The following is a 22,763-nucleotide window of genomic DNA, read 5'->3' on the forward strand; positions in this document are numbered from 1 at the left end:
AAAAGACCTGTACTCCAAAAACTTTAAGATGCTGATGAAAGAAATAAAAAGTGACACAAACAAATGGAAAGATATATACCATGTTCTTGGATTGGAAGAATCAATGTTGTCAAAACAACTATATTACCCAAGGAAACCTACAGATTCAATGCAATTCCTATCAAATTACCAACTGCATTTTTCACAGAACTAGAAAAAAATTTTAAATTTGCATGGAAATACAAAAGACCCAAATATCCAAAGCAATCTTGAGAAAGAAAAACGGACCTGGAGGAATCAGGCTCCCTGATTTCAGACTATACTACAAAGCTACAGTAATCAAGTCAGTATGGTACTGGCACAAAAACCGAAATACAGATCAATGGAACAGGATAGAAAGCCCAGAGATAAACCCACAAACATATGCTCAATTAATCTACAAAAAAGGAGGCAAGGATATACAATGGAAAAAAGACAGTCTCTTCAATAAGTGGTGCTGGAAAAACTGGACAGCTACATGCAAAGAATGAAATTAGAACATCCTCTAACACCATACACAAAAATAAACTCAAAACAGATTAAAGACCTAAATGTAAGACCAGATACTATAACACTTCTAGAGGAAAATGTAGGCAAGACACTCTTTGACATAAATTGCCACAGTATCTTTTTGGATCTGCCTCCTAGAGTGATGGAAATAAAAATAAAAATAAACAAATGGAACCTAATTAAACTTAAAAAGCTTTTGCATAGCAAAGGAAACAATAAACAAAACAAAAAGACAACCTACAGAATGGGAGAAAATATTTGCAAATGATGTGACTAACAAGGGATTAATCTTCAAAATATACAAAACAGCTCATACAGCTCAGTATTAAAAAATCAACCCAATCAAAAAATAAGCAGAAGATCTAAAATGACATTTCTCCAAAGAACATGTACAGATGGCCAAAAGGCACACGAAAAGATGCTCAACATTGTTAATTATTAGAGAAATGCAAATCAAAACTACAATGATGTGTCACCTCACACCCAAAAGAATGGCCATAATCAAAAAGTCTACAAATAATAAACGCTGGAGAGGGTGTGAAGAAAAAGGAACCCTCCTACAGTGCTGGTGGGAATGTGAATTGGTACAGACACTATGGAGAAGAGTATGGGGGTTCCTTAAAAAACTAAAAACAGAGCTACCATATGATCCAGCAATTCCACTCCTGGGCATATATCCAGAGAAAAACATAATTCGAAAAGATACATGCACCCCAATAGCAGCACTATCTACAACAGCCAAGATGTGGAAGCAACCTAAGTGCCCATTGACAGATGAATGGATAAATAAGATGTGGTGCATATGTATATACGTGTACACACACACACACACACACACACACACACACACACACACACACACACAATGGAATATTACTCAGCCATAAAAAAGAATGAAATAATGCCATTTGCAACAACATGGATGGACCTAGAGATTATCATACTAAGTGAAGTAAGCCAGACAGAGAAATATCATAGGATATTGCTTGTATGTAGAATCTAAAAAAAGGATACAAATGAACTTATTTACAAAACAGAAACAGACTCACAGACATAGAAACTTATGGTTACCAAAGGGGAGTAGGTGAGAGGGATAAATTAGGAGTTTGGGATTAAAATATACACACTACTATATATAAAATAGATAACCAACAAGGACCTACTGTATAGCACAGGGAACTATACTCAGTATCTTGTAATAACCTATAATGGAAGAGAATGTAAAAAAAGAATATATATTTATATATACGTATAACTGAATCACCTTACTGTACACCCGAAACTAACACAACATTGTAAATCAACTATATTTCAATAAAAATTAAAGAAAAAAAAAGTTCTAGCTCAGTGCTTGGGGCGTGGCAAAAGTCCAATAAATATCAGCCTTTATTATTATTTTGTTTGTTTGTTTTTTGTGGTACGCAGGCCTCTCACTGTTGTGGCCTCTCCCACTGCGGAGCACAGGCTCCGGACACGCAGGCCCAGCGGCCATGGCTCACGGGCCCAGCCGCTGCGCGGCATGTGGGATCTTCCCGGACCGGGGCACGAACCCATGTCCCCTGCATCGTCAGGCGGACTCTCAACCAACCACTGCGCCACCAGGGAAGCCCCCAGCCTTTATTATTAAATAAACAAAAGCTTACAGTCCTGTGAGAGTACTGGAAAAGGAAGCAGAAAGAGGGAAAAGGAAAGTTGAGGGCAGGGCAGAGAGTGTTACTACACAGAGAATCACCTAGATTGGTATGTGACCAGGGCACTGCAGCAAATGAGAAGGTTGTCACAGGATATTTTAAATTTTTGAGGGAAATATAATAAATCTCAACTCTGTCAGACACTGAGACAACTATTAGCTTGATGTATATCATAGTTTCAACATTACATTGTGTGATAAAAAGTGGGTACCATGCAAAAATCAATGAGGAAGAGGATGTCCAATTTGATTCCAAGGTTTGAGAAGTTGTGTGAAACCCAGTAGGTGCACATATCCCATAGTAAGTAATGAATGAAATAAAGACAATATTTTTCTATCAGTCTATGTGTATTATTTTCTCAGGTAATGCTTAAGTTGTCATGACATAAATATTTAAATTGTTTAAACCTTACTAGTTTTTTTAAATAAAAAACAGAACTGTTAAGTATTTCTCTTGGTCTAGGACACCATGAAAAAATTACTGAGACACTAAAGGAACCTCTGAGTCAGATACAAAATTCCAAAGATAGTTAAGGAAAGTTACTTACCACTGAAAAAAGAACTGAGAAATCATGGAAGTGTGCAATTACTTTCTTAATTATTGACTGAAGCTGCAAAACAAAATGAAAAATACATCTTTAATAAAACTTCGATATTTTTAAAAAGGCAACCCTGCCCATAGTTTGCAATCACAGTTACAATAAGGGAAACCTAGATTACACAAGGAACAGGGAATTACTGGGTTAGGTTAAACCTAGTCTCAATCTGAGTTTGCCCATCTTACTCTAGTCTTGGAGAAACAACTTGGCCTCAGTCTTCTCTTCTGTAAAAATGGAGAGCAAAACAGTATCTCGCTCACTGTGAGGATTAAATGGGATGGTTTGCTTACAGTGTTTAGAGCAATGCCTGCCCTTCAAAGCTCTCCGTTCAAATCAGGTATGAATATTCAAGAGGTGGGCAAACGTTTTCTATACAGGGCCATACAGTCACCACAACTACTCAACTCTGCTGCTGTAGCTGGAAAGCAGTCACTGACAATGTGTAAACAGAGGGGTGTGGCTGGGTTCCGATAAAACTTTATTCACAGCAGGTTGTGGGCTACATGGGCCGTGGTTTACAGATCCCTATTCTAGCCCATGGTGGTCCTGTGTTTTTCTTTTTCTTTTTTTTTTTTTTTTTTTTTGCGGTATGCGGGCCTCTCACTGTTGTGGCCTCTCCCGTTGCGGAGCACAGGCTCCAGACGCGCAGGCTCAGCAGCCATGGCTCACGGGCCCAGCTGCTCCGTGGCATGTGGGATCCTCCCAGACCGGGGCACAAACCCGTGTCCCCTGCATCAGCAGGCGGACTCTCAACCACTGCGCCACCAGGGAAGCCCCGGTCCTGTGTTTTCTGACTACTTCAGTGGAGAGGCACTGGACTGAGTTTGTCAGTGGGGTCAAAGGCCATGGCATTACCCGAGGATGGCGGTAGCACAGTCTGTGAGGTCTGTCCTAGATGGCCAGGTACTGATGTCTACCACCCCTCACCCTGACATGCACAGAGTCCTGTTCACAGTGCCTCAGCACGGGAGAACCAAGGAGGCCCTTTCTCTACATAAAATATAAACTGCGGCCAGGAGAGAAGCCTACCCCCACGTCCTGCCTGCGACAGCCACACACAATGAGGTGTCACTCTAGGCCTTGCTTCAGACATTGCAAGGAAAACCAGCCCTATTTGGACCACCAGCAAAACTACTGCCATTGAGAAGCTACCCAGGACCGAAGCCATGTGTCTGACAGGGTCTTGGTGTTCTGGCTGGGTGTCCAGCCTGAGCCTCTGAGGTGGGAGAGCTGAGTTCGGGACATTAGACCACCAGAGACCTCCCAGCTCCACATAATATCAAAAGGCGAAAGCTCTTCCAGAGATCTCCATCTCAACGCTAAGACCCAGCTCCACTCAACGACCAGCAAGATCCAGTGCTGGACACCCTGCGCCAAACAACTAGCAAGACAGGAACATACCCCACCCATTAGCAGACAGGCTGCCTAAAATCATAAGTTCATAGACACCCCAAAACACACCACCAAACGTGGTCCTGCCCACCAGAAAGACAAGATACAGCCTCATCCACCAGAACACAGGCACTCGTCCCCTCCACCAGGAAGCCTATACAACCCACTGAACCAACCTTACCCACTGGGGGCAGACACCAAAAACAACAGGAACTACAAACCTGCAGGCTGCGAAAAGGAGACCCCAAACACAGTAAGATAAGCAAAATGAGAAGACAGAGAGACACACAGCAGATGAAAGAGCAAGGTAAAAACCCACCAGACCCAACAAATGAAGAGGAAATAGACAGTCTACCTGAAAAGGAATTCAAAGTAATGATAGTGAAGATGATCCAAAATCTTGGAAACAGAATGGAGAAAATACAAGAAACGTTTAACAAGGACTTAGAGGAACTAAAGAGCAAACAAACAGTGATGAACAACACATTAAATGAAATTAAAAATTCTCTAGAAGGAATCAATAGCAGAATAACTGAGGCACAAGTACGGATAAGTGACCTGGAAGACAGAATAGTGGAAATGACTACCACAGAGCAGAGTAAAGAAAAAAGAATGAAAAGAATTGAGGACAGTCTCAGAGACCTCTGGGACACTAAATGCACCAACATTCAAATTATAGGGGTCCCAGAAGAAGAAGAAAAAAAGAAAGGGATTGAGAAAGTATTTGAAGAGATTATAGTTGAAAACTTCCCTAATATGGGAAAGGAAATAGTCAATCAAGTCCAGGAAGCACAGAGAATCCCATACAGGATAAGTCCAAGGAGAAACATGCCAAGACACATATTAATCAAACTATCAAAAATTAAATACAAAGAAAACATATTAAAAGTAGCAAGGGAAAAGCAACAAATAACATAAAAGGGAATCCCCATAAGGTTAACAGCTGATCTTTCAACAGAAACTCTGCAAGCCAGAAGGGAGTGGCAGGACATACTTAAAGTGACGAAAGGGAAAAACCTACAACCAAGATTACTCTACCCAGCAAGGATCTCATTCAGATTCAACGCAGAAATTAAAACCTTTACAGACAAGCAAAAGCTAAGAGAATTCAGCACCACCAAAACACCTTTACAACAAATGCTAAAGGAACTTCTCTAGGCAGGAAACACAAGAGAAGGAAAACACCTACAATAACAAACCCAAAACAATTAAGAAAATGGTAATAGGAACATACATATTGATAATTACCTTAAATGTAAATAGATTAAATGCTCCAAGCAAAAGACATAGACTGGCTGAATGCATACAAAAACAAGACCTGTATATATGCTGTCTACAAGAGACCCACTTCAGACCTAGGGACACATACAGACTGAAAGTGAGGGGATGGCAAAAGATATTCCATGCAAATGGAAATCAAAAGAAAACTGGAGTAGCAATTCTCATATCAGACAAAATAGACTTTAAAATAGATACAATTACAAGAGACAAAGAAGGACACTACATAATGATCAAGGAACCAATCCAAGAAGATGTAACAATTGCAAATATTTATGCACCCAACATAGGAGCACTTCAATACATAAGGCAAATGCTAACAGCCATAAAAGGGGAAATTGACAGCAACACAATAATAGTAGGGGACATTAACACCTCACTTTCACCAATGGACAGATCATCCAGAATGAAAATAAATAAGAAAACACAAGCTTTAAATAACACATTAAACAAGATGGACATAATTGATATTTATAGGACATTCCATCCAAAAACAACAGAATACACTTTCTTCTCAAGTGCTCATGGAACATTCTCCAGGATAGATCATATCTTGGGTCACAAATCAAGCCTTGGTAAATTTAAGAAAATTGAAATCATATCAAGTATCTTTTCCAACCACAATGCTATGAGACTAGATATCAATTACAGGAAAAAAAAACGTAAAAAATACAAACACATGGAGCCTAAACAATACACTACTAAATAACCAAGAGATCACTGAAGAAATCAAAGAGGAAATCAAAAAATATCTAGAAACAAATGACAATGAAAACACAATGACCCAAAACCTATGGGATGCAGCAAAAGCAGTTCTAAGAGGGAAGCTTATGGCAATACAATCCTACCTCAAGAAGCAAGAAACATCTCAAGTAAACAACCTAACCTTACACCTAAAGCAATTAGAGAAAGAAGAACAAAAAAACCCCAAAGTTAGCAGAAGGAAAGAAATCATGAAGATCAGATCAGAAATAAATGAAAAAGAAATGAAGGAAACAATAGTAAAGATCAATAAAACCAAAAGCTGGTTCTTTGAGAAGATAAACAAAATTGATAAACCATTAGCCAGACTCATCAAGAAAAAAGGGAGAAGACTCAAATCAACAGAATTAGAAATGAAAAAGGAGAAGTAACAACTGACACTGCAGAAATACGAAGGATCATGAGAGCAACTATATAACAATAAAATGGACAACCTGGAAGAAATGGACAAATTCTTAGGAAAGCACAACCTTCCAGGACTGAACCACGAAGAAATACAAAATACAAACAGACCAATCACAAGAGCTGAAATTGAGACTGTGATTAAAAATCTCCCAACAAACAAAGCCCAGGACCAGATGGATTCACAGGCAAATTCTATCAAAGATTTAGAGAAGAGCTAACACCTATCCTTCTCACTCTTCCAAAATATAGCAGAGGAGGGACACTCCCAAACTCATTCTACGAGGCCACCATCACCCTGATACCAAAACCAGACAAAGATGTCACAAAGAAAGAAAACTATAGGCCAATATCACTGATGAACACAGATGCAAAAATCCTCAACAAAATACTAGCGAACAGAATCCAACAGCACATTAAAAGGATCATACACCATGATCAAGTGGGGTTTATCCCAAGAATGCAAGGATTCTCCAATATATGCAAATCAATCAATGTGATACACCATATTAACAAATTGAAGGACAAAAACCATATGATAATCTCAACAGATGCAGGAAAAGCTTTTGACAAAACTCAACACCCATTTACGATAAAAACTCTCCAGAAAGTAGGCATAGAGGGAACTTACCTCAACATAATAAAGGCCACATATGACAAACCCACACCCAACAACGTTCTCGATGGTGAAAAACTGAAACCATTTCCACTAAGATCAGGAACAAGACAAGGTTCCCCACTCTCACCACTATTATTCAACATAGTTTTGGAAGCTGTAGCCACAGCAATCAGAGAAGAAGTTTTGGAAGTTGTAGCCACAGCAATCAGAGAAGAAAAAGAAATAAAAGGAATCCAAATCGGAAAAGAAGAAGTAAAACTGTCACTGTTTGCTGATAACATGATACTATACATAGAGAATCCTAAAGATGCCACCAGAAAACTACTAGAGCTAATCAATGAATTTGGTAAAGTAGCAGGATACAAAATTAATGCACAGAAATCTCTTGCATTCCTATACACTAATAATGAAAAATCTGAAAGAGAAATTAAGGAAACACTCCCATTTACCACTGCAACAAAAAGAATAAAATACCTAGGAATCAACCTACCTAAGGAGGCTAAAGACCTGTATGCAGAAAACTATAAGACACTGATGAAAGAAATTAAAGATGATACAAACAGATGGAGAGACATACCATGTTCTTGAATTGGAAAAATTAACATTGTGAAAATGACTCTACTACCCAAAGCAATCTACAGATTCAATGCAATCCCTATCAAACTACAAATGGCATTTTTCACAGAACTTGAACAAAAAATTTCACAATTTGTATGGAAACACAAAAGACCCGAATAGCCAAAGCAATCTTGAGAAAGAAAAATGGAGCTGGAGGAATCAGGCTCCCTGACTTCAGACTATACTACAAAGCTACAGTAATCAAGACAGTATGGTACCGGCACAAAAACAGAAATATAGATCAATGGAACAGGATAGAAAGCCCAGAGATAAACCCACACACATATGGTCACCTTACCTTTGATAAAGGAGGCAAGAATATACAAAGAAGAAAAGAGAGCCTCTTCAATAAGTGGTGCTGGGAAAACTGCACAGCTACATGTAAAAGAATGAAATTAGAACACTTCCTAACACCATACACAAAAATGAACTCCAAATGGATTAAAGACCTAAATGTAAGGCTAGACACTATAAAACCTTTAGCAGAAAACATAGGCAGAACACTCTATGACATAAACCACAGCAAGATCCTTTTTGACCCACCTCCTAGAGAAATGGAAATAAAAACAAAAATAAACAAATGGGACCTAATGAAGCTTTTTAAAAAGCTTTTGCACAGCAAAGGAAACCATAAACAAGATGAAAAGACAACCCTCAGAATGGGAGGAAATATTTGGAAACAAAGCAACTGACAAAGGATTAATCTCCAAAATATGCAAGCAGCTCATGTAGCTCAGTATCAAAAAAACAAACAACCCAATCCAAAAATGGGCAGAAGACCTAAGCAGACGTTTCTCCAAAGAAGATATACAAACTAAGAAGCACATGAAAACTGCTCAACATCACTAATCATTAGAGAAATGAAAATCAAAACTACAATGAAGTATCACCTCACACCAGTCAGAATGGCCATCATCAAAAAATCTACAAACAGGGCTTCCCTGGTGGCGCAGTGGTTGAGAGTCCGCCTGCCGATGCAGGGGACACGGGTTCGTGCCCCGATCCCGGAAGATCCCACATGCCGCGGAGCGGCTGGGCCCGCGAGCCATGGCCGCGGAGCCTGTGTGTCCGGAGCCTGTGCTCCGCAACGGGAGAGGCCACAGCAGTGAGAGGCCCGCGTACAGCAAAAAAAAAAAAAAAAAAAAAAAAAAAAAAAAAAAAAAATCTACAAACAATAAATGCTGGAGAGGGTGTGGAGAAAAGGGAACCCTCTTGCACTGTTGGTGGGAATGTTAATTGATACAGACACTATGGAGAACAGTATGGAGGTTCCTTAAAAAACTAAAAATAGAACTACCAAACGACCCAGCAATCCCACTACTGGGCATACACCCTGAGAAAACCATAATTCAAAAAGAGTCATGTATCACAATGTTCATTGCAGCACTATTTACAATAACCAGGACATGGAAGCAACCTAAGTGTCCATTGACAGATGAATGGATAAAGAAGATGTGGCACATATATACAATGGAATATTACTCAGCCATAAAAAGAAATGAAATTGAGTTATTTGTAGTGAGGTGGATGGACCCAGAGTCTGTCATACAAAGTAAGTCAGAAAGAGAAAAACAAATACCGTATGCTAACACATATATGGAATCTAAAAAAAACGTTCTGAAGAACATAGGGGCAGGACAGAAACAAAGATGCAGACGTAGAGAATGGACTTGAGGACACAGGGAGGGGGAAGGGTAAGCTGGGACAAAGTGAGAGAGTGGCATTGACATATATACACTACCAAATGTAAAATAGATAGCTAGTGGGAAGCAGCCCATAGCACAGGGAGATCAGCTCCGTGCTTTGTGACCACCTAGAGGGGTGGGATAGGGAGGGTGGGAGGGAGACACAAGAGGGAGGGGATATGGGGATATATGTATATGTATAGCTGATTCAGTTTGTTATACAGCAGAAACTAACACAACATTGTAAAGCAATTATACTCCAATAAAAGTGTTAAAAAGAATTAAAAAATAAACCCCTATCCCTGGTTGCTGTCAAGAAAGGAAAATTTACTGACAAGTACTTTGTTTATACTCAAAACATCACTGTTTAAATCATCTGCAAAGGAAATGGCTCATGGTCCAAAATATGGAATATTAAGAGGTACACACCCCATTTCATAATTAAGCAGTTTACTAGGTCAGCAAGTAAAAGGACTTCAAAACGTCATGACAAACAATGCTCCAAGGCAGAGCATTCAAAGATACTGCAATACTGTCTGGTTAAAATAGTTCCTGAAACCTTATCCACAGCAACTAATCCCTGTAGACCAGGAAATTTTTTTAATATTTAAAGTACACTTACAAATAATGCCTTTCCTGGTTTTAAAAGATGTTTTTTTTCCCTTCAACGTTTCATTATGAAATGCTGAAACGTAAGAAAATTCAATGAATAAATAACAAACACCCATTTACTCACCACTTAGATTCTACAAGGGCTAACATTTTGCTCTATTTGCTTTATCTCCTCACCTATCCATCGATCCAATGGTAGAACTTTAAAAATATGTGTTGATTGTGTGTTGCCAACTTTTTTACTGTGAAATAATTTCAAACTTGCAGAAACACTGAAAAAACAGTACAGAAAACTCCCATATTCTCTTTACACAAAGTCATCAATTTTTAGTATTTTGCCAAATTTGTTTCATTGTACTCTCTCTGTAAAAAGACATATTTTTTCTGAACCATGTGAAAGTAGATTGAATGTATCATGTCCCTTACCCCTTACCACTTCATTTGTATTTCCTAAGAATAGTCATATTCTCTGTCATTTCTACTCTGTTGTTATCAAATTCAGGAAAGTTAACACTGGTATAATTTTAATACTTTAATCTATCATTTGTATTCCAATCTTGTCAACTGTCTCAGTACATTCTTTACAGCATTATTTTTTCCTCTCTTTAGTACAGGATTCAGTTCAGGATCATGCTTTGCATTTTGTTTTCATGTCTGTGTAGTCTGTGTTAATTTGGAACAGTTCCTTAACCTTCTTTGTCACTGATGGCAAAGATGTTTTTTTCAAGCCAATTACTTTATAGCATGCTCCTCAATTTGGGCATGACTAATATTACCTCATGATTAGATTCAGTCATACATTCTCGACTAGAATGCTACATAGATGATGCTGTGTCTTTCCTGTTTTTCAAGGTACCATATCTGCAGGCACACGACAGCCACTTGCTCCTCAATGGTGATAAGGATTTTGATTAGCCCATCAATGACTGTCCAAATTCTCCACTGTAGAGTCACTATTTTTTCCCTTGCAATTAATACTCATTCTATGGGAAGAGATATGAAAATGTCCGGCTCCTCATCAAACATTCCCCCCAGATTTAGCATCCATTGATGATTCTTGCCTGAAGACTGATGATTCTTGTCTTTACTGTGATGGCTGCAAAGGGTGATTTTTCAACTCCACCATTTCTTCCACATTTCTCAAATGGCACCCCTGTCCACCTTTCCCCTCATCTATTTATTTATCTGTTCATCATAAGGGCCGACTCCTGGATTCCTATTTTACTCAGTGGATTATAATCCATCACTGTATTTATTTCTTTTGATGCTCAAATTGGGGGCCTGTGAGAGCCCCCTCTAAGCTGCTCCTGTGCCCATTTCATGTGCCCCCAGCAGTACTTCCTTACTTCCTGGCACAAGAAAATGTTCCAGGCTCACCTTATACCTTCCCTATCCTAGAACTGGAGTAGGCTAATTCTTCACAGATCCCTGCAGTTTTATTTTCTTGATGTGGCCCTCACTTAAGACCAAGGGCTCACAACTGATATGGGTGGCTGTCTGGAATGCAGACTGACCCCGGGGCATCTTTTATAAGTTGCTCTTAGATATGACAGAATTACAGTATAGTATAGTTCCCTTGTCACTTAGGAATGGACTGCACTAAAATGCATTATGTTACTTAAAGTTTTCAATTAATTGGGTCAGTAGCAGTCAAGGCCTTACTGAAAATTCCCCACCTAAAATTCTGCACATCAGTCTTCATATAAGGCCGAGACTTTGACCACCCACAAGGGTATGACCCACCTTCTCTACACATTTTATTTACCCTGCAATATTGACCAAGAGCCTGCTGTGCGTGACTGTATTTTTTTCATTCCATCTAGAAAAATGTCAGATAGTTAGTGGCTGCTCAATAAATTGTAATGATGAATTATTTTAATTAGCAAATGGTGAAAAATTCTTAAATGAGTAAAATGTAAGAATTCTAAAATTTATACAAGAATATGTAACTAGGGCTTCCCAGGTGGTGCAGTGGTTGAGAATCCGCCTGCCAATGCAGGGGACATGGGTTCGAGCCCTGGTCCGGGAAGATCCCACATGCCACAGAGCAACTAAGCCCATGCGTCACAACTACTGAGCCTGCGCTCTAGAGCCTGCGAGCCACAACTACTGGAGCCCACATGCCACAACTACTGAAGCCCGCACACCTAGAGCCCGTGTTGCACAATAAGAGAAGCCACCACAATGAGAAGCCCGCGCACCGCAACAAAGAGTAGCCCCCGCTCACCGCAACTAGAGAAAGCCCACGCGCAGCAACGAAGACCCGACACAGCCAAAACTAACTAACTAACTAAATAAATAAATTTATTTTAAATAAAAGAATATGCAACTGATTTTCTTATACTAAGTGAGTCCAGAAATCACTTGATCATAAGCAATAAGTGCCAGAACATCATGTTATTAAATAAAAAATAAAATCTTAATTAGGTCTGAAGTTACTTTATATTAAGTGATCCTGAGCTGGATTCTGTACTAGAGGGGAAAAAATCTGCTACTAAGGACATTGAGTCCACTGACAAAACTGGAATATGGGCTGTGGAGTAGGTAAAAGTAATATATTAACATTAAATTCCCTGATGTTGATAACTAAACTGTGGTTATAAAGGAGAATGTCCTTGTTCTTAGGAAATACTCACTGAACTCTTTAGAGGCAAAAGTAGCATGATGTATGCAATTCATCCTCAACTGTTTTTTAAAAAATTTACATACGTATGTATGAATATGTCTGTGTGTGTGTGTGTGTGTGTGTGTGTGTGTACACACATAATGATAATGATAAAGTAAACATGGAATCTCTTAACAGCTGGTGAATCTGGGTAAAAAATAATGGGAGTTCTCTGAGCTATTCTTTTAACTTTCCAATAAAGTTTGAATTTATTTCCAAATAAAAAGTTAGCTTAACTGAAAAACATAGGCATCTTACTTACTGGTGCCAAGCAACTGTACAGGGGTTTCCACATCACACCTCACCGAATCCTCACAACCATTCTGAGGAGGACTATTATTATCCCCATTTTACAGTGAGAAAACTGAGGCACAACAAGACTAAGTAACTGATTAAAGGGCACGTGGCTAAGACATGGCAAAGCTAGGATTCAAACCCAGGATTATCTGACTTTACAGCCTGACCCATGCAACATACCTATTTAATTAAACAGAATAAAATTCCTTACAGTGTGGAAATGAGAAATGAAAATCTGTCACCTGAGGGTAGGAGTCTTCAAATGCACGATCTGGAGTCATGTGCTTGATGACATCGGCCAAAACAGTATTCACCTCTCGTTTCTAAGTGGGGAAAAAAATCAAACCTGTATTTAGACACTGAATGGTAGTCATTGACCATTTTTCTGATAGAAGGAACTAACATTTTCAGAATATAGCACACACTTTCCAGGAAGCAGTTTCAACTACTCTGCTGAAAATAACGTAAGGGGGGAAATCCCACCCATACCACAGCCCTAAACATGGCTATGTCTGCACCAAGTCAAGACTAAAACACGGTTCTCAAAGGTTCCTGTCCCAGCTTTCTCTGAGTGCTGGTGAAATCCAACGTGCCACTTTCTGCCTGCCAGTCCCGGGCCCCTCCCCAGCCGCTGCAGAGAGCAGCGAAGCATTGTGGGAAGAGCACAGACTGAACGCTTACAAGCTGGGTGACCCAATGCCCACTTCACTTTTGTCAGCTGTATCAGGGGTCAGCCAACCAGCCCAGCACCTATTTTCATACAGTCCAGGCACCGAGAATGATTTTTACATTCAAACCAAAAGAATAATAATATTTGCTGACAACGAAAATTATATGAGATTCAAATTTCAGCATGCATAAATAAGGTTTACTATTTACACAGCCATGCTCACTCCTGTATGGTCTACGGCTGCTTTCATGATACAGTGGCAGAGTTGGGCACTTGTAACAGAGATCATATGGTCCACAAAGCCTCAAATACAGAAAAAAGTGGACTTATACAGAAAAAGTGTGCTGGCCCCTGGTCTATATAACTGGAACAGTGAAACTTCCTAGCAAGGTCACTATGAAGCTGTGCAGCTTACAGGTAAAGTGCCTGGCACATAGCACGCTATCTAAATAGTTGCCATTATGTACTCTCTCATCTACCGTTCATTAAACTCCACAGCATGCGGACTTCCCTGGTGGTCCAGTGGTTAAGACTCCGCGCTACCAATGCAGAGGGCCTGGGTTCAATCCCTGGTCAGGGAACTAGATCCTGTATGCCACAACTAAGAGCCCACGTGCCACAACAAAGATCCCGCATGCCGCAACTAAGACCGGGCGCATCCAAATAAATAAGTACATACAGAAATAAATAAATAAATATTTTAAAAAACCTCCCCATCATAAACAAATAAATATTTTTAAAAAAAACCACCTCCCCATCATGGACATCATTATCCCCATGAAAAGTTAAGTGGCTAAGCGGCTTAGCCAGGGTCACAGAGCTAAAAAAAATCTGACAATGGCACTAAAAGGAACCAAAGCTTCTTGGAGAAAGAGCTGATTCCAAATCTAAGATCAGAAAAATACAAGGGAGGCTGGAGCATGTTATAATAGAAAGCAAGGAAGGCATCAAAGACTACAAAGAATGTGTCAGGACTCAGAAGCCAACCTGAAAAAGCACCCACTGGACAAAAATGGGACAATTGAGCATCAGTAAGAATAATACAATTGCAATGACTAATACATATCAAATATGTTTCAATTAGTGAGTTCCTACAGATACCGACAGCAACTACTACTCACTGGCGACCTTTGGGGATGCTGGGGAATTGACTCTTTACTCTAAAAACTAGTAACGGGGACAAAAATGAGCATTTTGCCTTTTCTGTACAAACTGTACCTCAGGGTAACCAAATACGTGGAGCGAAGAGGTTCTCTTCATGCAAGTATTCTAGCTAACAAATAAAGGAGAAATGATAACTCCGAATATCACCATTTTGCAACCCGTGATAAACCATGAGATGAATGTGCTTCAGTGGTCACTCACGTCACGGAGAGACAACCAGATACCATGAGCCTCCCAGGAGAAGCACCATGCCAGCATCCAGGGTGCCAAAAAGTCATGAAGTCTCCTGTCTCCAGAACTAACTGCCGATTTATAGGCAATACTAGAGGCAGAAGAGCATATTTAATCACCACCACAGGCATACATCTGGCCAGTCGAGACTGGGAAACTCTACAGGACAAAGGACCCAATTTCTTCAACAAATAAATAATAGGAAAAAAAAAGGGAAGGGAACAGGGAGGGAGGAAGAGAGAGAGGGGAAGAGAGAGGGAACTTACATATTAAAAGAACTCTAAAGTTTTTACAACGTATAGACCCTATTTTAATCCTGATTGAACAAATAAACTGTAAAAAACTTATGAGACAATTGGGGAAATCTGAAAATTTATCGATTTTTAATGGTATTAAAACATTATTAATTTTATTAGTTACGATAATGTATTGAGATTTTGTTTCAGAAAAGTGAATTCTATTTTAGAGATATGTGCAGAGATACTGACAGGTGAAACACAGTGATTGAGCTGTGCTTCAAAATAATCCAAGGGTGGGGAGAAAAGGTAAGGACACGAAACAAGTCCTGTCATAAGTTGATCATTTCTGGGTGATAAGTACAAGAGAGATCATATGTTTGAGGTTTCCATAATAAAACAAAAATTGGACAAAAGAAAGAAAATTAACAGACCAACATTTACATAATGCTCAAAACGAGGCAAAACCCATTTCTGGAGTTAGAGACCAGATGGTGCCTACCTTCAACTTCCAAGGCTGTGACTGGGAGAAGAGTATGGGGGGCTTCAGGGTGGGGTGGGGAGTTACTTCCTGTTTCTTGATCTGGACCATGATTACATGGGTGTATTTTGTGAAGATTCATTATACAGCAAACTTACGATATATATGCTTTTCTTCATGTAGGCTAAACTTCGATTTTTTTTAAGTTGATTAAAATAAACACCTGGCAACAGGATTTGAAACCACTTCTACCTGCTTCTAAAGTCTCTGCTCAAAAAAAGTCTCTGCTCATTGACAAGACCGGTATTTCCCAAACTGGGGTTCTAGTTTGGGCCTAGGAAAAGAAGTATCTTTGTTTGCTTAGAAGAAAATTAAATTACATGCAAATCAAATATGTTTGGAAAACGCTGCTGACTAGACTCCCATGGAAAGTCCCAATATACCTTAACAATAAGGGCCTAAGGTGTATTATGGTGAAAAAACCTGCTTAACTTTGTATAATGCAGCATTTCCCAAGCTTACACGTGAGTGTGGAACACTTTTGTTATAGGTCACGTATTAATGCTCCATCACACTATACCATAAAGGATGCAATTTTCATAAATTAAGAATAATTACCATCATAAAATACCTAAATGTCTAAGCTAGACTTATTCACAATTACGAACATGAAAAAAATATACAGTAATTCTTTCAAAAACAATACCACAGCACACATACCGTGAAATGTTTGCAGGTGTACTCTACCCACACTTCGGCACAATTAATGTAGTCCTACAAAGAAAAAGTAAAAATGTCTTTACAATAAGAATGCCACAATTGACCTTATGGCAAAAGCTCATCGTGTACAAATCCCTTCAAATCCCTTTGAAAACTAAGAGTTGGTAAGTGATGGGGATTTCAAGAGTGGTTCATGTACAGAAAACTCCGGCCCACTGATAGATTTTACCCTGAGAGGTGACGTGAGAAAACATAAGTTGCCTGAAACTAATTAAGACTGTCATTCCAGAATTGCTACTTGGGCCAAGACAGAAATCTGGGAAGCTCTGCCATGCCTGGAGAATGGGAAGACCCAAAGGGCAGCGGAGATAACAGTGGGGAGACCTCATCACACCTCAGTGGAGACAATGACCACAGATCTGGTTGAAAATTCAAGTAGTTTACGATGTGACTTTTGAATGTTCTGAGAAAAAACGGGCCTCCTGCCTTTAAAAGCAAACCGTTTGTCCTAGAGAGGGGTGATGCATGTAAGTTGTAAAAAGGTTAAGAAAGCACAAAGGTTTTAGGTAAGAAAGGATGTGTTAGATTCAAGTAGAAGAGACAATGAGATGGTTACGGAAATGGCAATGACCAACTTGGTAAGGCTGTCTGCCCCAGAAAATATGCACGTGGGAAAAAATTGTCAAGGAAAAACAGAGTCTGCAAGTATACCTTTTCTGTTCTGACACTTCAAGGAAAAGAAAGAAGAAATGGGGAGGGAAGAAAACGGTTATCTAATTCACACAAGCAAAGCCAGGAACATTCTAAAGTCTAACAGGAATGCTAAGGTGGACTTAACGAGGAGAGTGTGAAGTTAAAGACTGGAGAAAACTGTTATTATGAGCTTTTGATACACGGTTGCTTTGAAGCACTGAAGTACAGGCACCAGAGGCCCAGAGGTTTTTGACTTAAATATCCTAAATAAGCTGTTTTCATTAGGCAATCAGAGTTAAGTTAAATAGAGAATTTCAATGGCTAGAGTTTAGTGAGAATTTTGCTGAACTTAACATAGGTAAACGATTTTGTAAAAAAGTTTCTAATTTTTCTAAATTATACTGTTCTTAATACACTATCATAAATGTGGTGATTAGCAAGGGGTTTATAACTGGGCTCACTTTAATATTTCCTTCTCAATAAATGATCAAATCAAATGCCACATATTCATTTATTCTCTGTGTTATGGTCTGAATGTTTGTATCCCCCCAAAACGCATATGTTGAAATCCTAGCCCTTGAAGTGATGGTATTAGGAGGTGAGGCCTTTGGCAGTGGTTAGGTGATGAGGGTGGAGCCCCCCTGATTGGAATTAGTGCCCTTATAAAAGGGACCCTAGAGAGGTCTCTTTCCCTCTTTCTGCGATGTGAGGACGAGAAGCTGGCAGGCTGAAACCTAGAAGAAGGTCCTCACCAGAACCCAACCACGCTGGCCACCTGATCTTGTACTTCCAGGCTCCAGAAATGTGAGAAATAAATTTCTATTGTACATAAGCCACATGATCTATCATATTCTGTTACAACAAACCAAATGAACAAGGACATGCTGCTAGTAGGAGAGGAACAGTGCAGGGTGTGGTGAAGTTTGGCCACAAAGACAGCCAATAGCATTTCCCTAGTGGCAGCCACATAAATTGCTGGCACACTGCCTGAAAGGACAGTGAGGCATAAAACCCAAACCTACAACATGATGACCAGCACTACATGCATTACGGAAACTAACATCAGTTGGTCCATCTTCCCAAGACTTCCTGTGTCAGAAGTATGGGGAGAAAGAGGCTTCAGCTGTCCATTCAAGGGAAGGAAACTGGAATTCCCTTTTGCTAATCACTGGCTTGACTACTGATCTTCAATTTAGGAATATCTCAATAAATTGGTTTTTTCAAATCCAAATAGAACTTGACCCTTAAAAAACGCAGGGGTTAGGGACACTGATCCTCCACGCAGTCAAAAATCTGCATATAACTTATAGTCAGCCCTCTGTATCCACGATTCCTCCGTATTTGCGATTCCACTTCTGTGGATTCAACCAACCACAGGTTGTATAGTATTTACTATTGAAAAAAAATTCCATGTATAAGTGGATCTGCACAGCTCAAACCCATGCTGTTCAAAGGTCAACTGTGCTACAGACTGCTGTACTTCGAATGCTCTTTGCAAAGCTACAGGTCTTTTAAAGTTTCAAGTATTTATAATTTTACACTTTTGGTACATCTTAAGGCCTCAAGAATAAGACATGATAGGGATCCAAAAATCAAAGAAATACATCTTTAAAGCTATAAGTTCTCCATTACAGATTAACAAATAATACAATTAAAAGTAGATGTCTTTAAAAAAAATAAGGATGATTAGTTGAAAGAGAAGTTTTTTAAAAGAAAGAGTATACTGCATAACTTGGACAAAAAGCAGTCAGTACAAGGTCTAAATGGTCACCCACCTGTGGATTCTTCAATTTAGTGATAACTTTCCAAGCTTCATTAAGAATCTGAAGTCGATCAGTCTCAGGAGGATCAGCCAAGGCCAGGTTTAACCCCAGTGAGCGAAAGAGAAGATGCTAAGAAATACAGCAAACCATTACGATCCTGGAGATGTACAATCAGAGTAACTTGAGGCAATAAAGGAAAAGGCTGTAATAGTTGGCCTGTCTTGAGGTTAATCTTCCAACGACCATTTTCTGAAGTTCTACCACAGACCTGTGCAAGTTAGACTGAGAAGCTCAAAACAGAGAGCTGGCTCTGTGTACTGGTCCAACCTGTGGGCCATAATATTCTCCTGGACAAAGCTTTTCATAAATAATGAGTGAAGATATAGTTTTAAGGATGTGAGACCAAAGTTCTTCCTAAATATTTCATAGTGAGCTAATTTGACAGATTTAGGACTCAAGGAGGCCTGACTCGCGGCAATTACACGTGTCTCACAACCCCAGTCGCTAACTCATTCTCCATCGCACCCTTTAGAAACAGAGACTTCGCTTGTTTTCCTGTTGGCTGGAGCTGCCCCTGACTCCGAACTCTCTCTCCCTGGGGAGCTACTGGGCAAACATTGCCTATTTGTTCTCCGCTAAGCATTAGGTCAAGAGCCTACCTTGGGGAAACCAGACTCATCGCACTCTTTAATCATGCCAATGAAATCCATGGACCTTGTGGCGATGAACTCGGCCCGGAAAGCTGACATTACGGAATTCAACAGCAAGGCACTGAAAGACACACACACATGCCCCATGTCAGCAGAGCTTCCCCTTAATGAAAGTCGCTTTCATTTTAGGATGTATGTTGTTGGGGAAATGACTGACAGCCCTTTAATGGTAAGGGTGGAAAAATAAGACTGGAGTAAAAAGGCAACCTCTAGAGACTAACTCGGTGCTTAATGCATATTCAGAACTTAGTATTCAACTGACTGGAAGAATGGATGGATGGGTGGATGGATGAGTGAATGGGCAGGTGGATCAATGGATGGACAGGTAAATAAGAAAGTAATCAAATCCATTTAAACAGAAGAAAACTGAGCCTGCAGTGCACAAATAAAACTAAATATTAAGTAAGAATATTGATCCAAGCTGCAAATATATACCCACGTCTCTCTTATGAAGAGCACTGTTCTAGGACCTAGGGACACAGTGGTGAACAAAACCCACTCCAGGCTGCTCACACATCTGCCACCAAAAGGAGAGCAGAGGAGAAACGTCTTATGCCTGGTAGACAGGAATTCGAGTTTATCCTGACCTTATCACTTATCACAGCCCCATAGGGAAAGAACTATTATTATACCCATTTTACAGATGAGGAGACGGAGGCACAAAGGGGTGATAGTAAGTGACCCAAGGTCAGAAAGCTAAGAAAGAGTGGAGCCAAGATCTGAAGCCAGGCAACTGGACTCCAGCATTCCTGACCTCCATGCTATCCTGCTTCTCTGTTGGCCCTCTTGCCCATGCAAGCATGCCAACCTGAAAAATAAGCAACCAACTCCATTTTCAAACACAGGCTTTATGAACTTCAAAATACTTACTTGTTTCCTAGTTTCTTACATCTCTCCATCATTTCGGTTAGCAGAGCCTAATCAAAAAAATGATAAAAACGATCAAGTTGGAGGATCTAAAGCAACACTTCTCATGAACACATTTCCAAAGCAATACTCTAAAATAAATACAGCCACATGCCCATTTCTATCTCAGTGCCTGGCAGGGATGGGGAGGATGGAGGAGAAAACAAGCTCACTCTTGTGGCATTTAGTATAATGGATAAGAGCTGGGTCCCTGGCCTCAGGCACACTTGGGTTCAATTCCAGTCTCACCAACTACTTTTCCTCATTCTTAGGTAGATGATACCGGTGGTACCATCCCACCTACAGATTACTGCAGGATGATGAGAGTGGTACCTCCTATGCTCTAGGGCACCAAGAATGAAATCTGCTTTACTCCTCACCTCCTCTAGACCCCCCTTGTTCCTCCCCATTTCACGAGGTGTCTGTGAAATTCTCAGTCAAACGAATAACAAACACTGGGCCAGTACTTGGTGCTGACCAGTCACGGTGAGAAGCACTTGGCACTCATGATGTCACTTCTCACAACCACCATGAGGCAGGTTCTCTATTCTCCCATTTCACAGATGAGAAACCAAGCCACTGAACAGTGATGTGCTTGGGCCAAGGTGACACGGCTAGTTACAGCGGGCTGGATGTGACCTGGGCAGTCGGGCATCAAGGGCCATGCTCTTCACTATACTTCCTCTCCATGCATTTTGAAGGACATTTTTTCCCCAAAAGGAAGTAAATGTTCTACTCATTGGGATATTATTAATGGCTTTAGAGCTATCTTAAGACAATTACGTGTCTTTAAAAGAGCTCCTATTTTTAAAAAAAATCAATGGAAGAAGTATCCAATAGGGCAGTGGTTTGGGGAAGGTTTTGAATGGCACAGGCAAGGTCAATCCCAAGACAAAAGAGTTGATAACAGCAGCATCGACACTGAGCACTCACCAGGCACACAGCACTAGGCACTGGGCTAAGCGCTTTACATACCTTTTCTCATTTACTCTTCACAATGGCCTTTGAGGCCCATGTCAATTATCACCACTTTACAGACGAGGAAGCCAAAACTCAGCTAGGTTAAGCCACTTCCTACTAAGTGGTAGAAATGAGATTTGTACCTAAGTCTGGCCCAGAAGGCAAAAGATAAAATCAGTCTTCTTTAGTGACATTCTACCCTTTCCAGCTGTGTCCCTCTGTATCCTGGGTGTTGCCTGAATAATTAAGGTGATAGCTGCTTGTGGAGATACTGTCAGTACCCCTAACCCCAGAACCCTGATTTTATTCAGATTTCTGTCTCTGCCAACAAAATACAGGTTGGGTCCTGTTATGGAGTGAATTATGTCCCGTCCAAATTCATATGCTGAAGCTCTAACCCCCAGTGTGACAGTGTTTGGAGATGCAGCTTTTAAGGAGTTAATTAATGTTAAGTGAGGTCGTAAGAGTGCGGTCCTAATCTAACAGGACTGGTGTCCTTATAAGAAGAGGAAGAGAGACTAGGGACACACATGCACAGATGAGAAGACCAGGAGAGGACACAGTGAGAAGACAGTGGACTGCAAGCCAAGGAGAAAGGCCTCACCAGAAACCAACCTTGCAGGCACCTTGATCTTGAACTTTCCAGCCTCCAAAACTTTGAGAAAATAAACTTCTGTTGTTTAAGCTACCCAGTCTATTATGGAAGCCTGCTAAGGTCTGAATAGCCACCTAATTCCCAAGTTGATGGTGTTAGAAGGTGGTGGAGTCTTTTGGAGGTGATTAGGTCTTAAGGGTGGAGCCCTTATGAATGGAATTAGTACTCTTATAAAAGTGGCCCAAGAAAGCTCCCTTGTCCCTTCTGCCATGTGGGGACACAGCATGAAGACAGCTGTCAGTGAACAAGGAAGTAGGCCCTCACCAGACACTGTATCTGCCAGCATCTTGATCCTGGACTTCCCAACCTCCAGAACCATTAGAAATAAATTTCTTTTGTTTATAAGCCACCCAGTCTGTGGTGTTTTCTTAGAGCAGCCCAAACATACTAAGCAAAGTAATACAGGCCCAAGCCAATCACAGTGGTC

At 40.2% G+C, this 22,763-nt stretch overlaps 1 protein-coding gene across 2 annotated transcripts in view; it reads right to left on the reverse strand.

The window, feature by feature from the left end:
• Positions 1-22,763, reverse strand: part of VPS35L (VPS35 endosomal protein sorting factor like) — a 128,649-nt gene that overhangs the window by 51,399 nt on the left and 54,487 nt on the right. For both annotated transcript variants that reach the window (XM_082600412.1, XM_082600413.1), the window contains exons 15-20: positions 20,686-20,732; positions 19,765-19,876; positions 19,118-19,234; positions 16,650-16,703; positions 13,390-13,470; positions 2,767-2,829 (exon numbers count right to left, since the gene is read on the reverse strand). In XM_082600412.1, the coding sequence (XP_082456538.1) occupies positions 2,767-2,829; positions 13,390-13,470; positions 16,650-16,703; positions 19,118-19,234; positions 19,765-19,876; positions 20,686-20,732 (474 nt within the window). The remainder of the gene's footprint in view (positions 1-2,766; positions 2,830-13,389; positions 13,471-16,649; positions 16,704-19,117; positions 19,235-19,764; positions 19,877-20,685; positions 20,733-22,763) is intronic.

Source organism: Mesoplodon mirus (genome assembly GCF_964341445.2).
Source record: "Mesoplodon mirus genome assembly, chromosome: 15".
NCBI lineage: Eukaryota > Metazoa > Chordata > Mammalia > Artiodactyla > Ziphiidae > Mesoplodon > Mesoplodon mirus.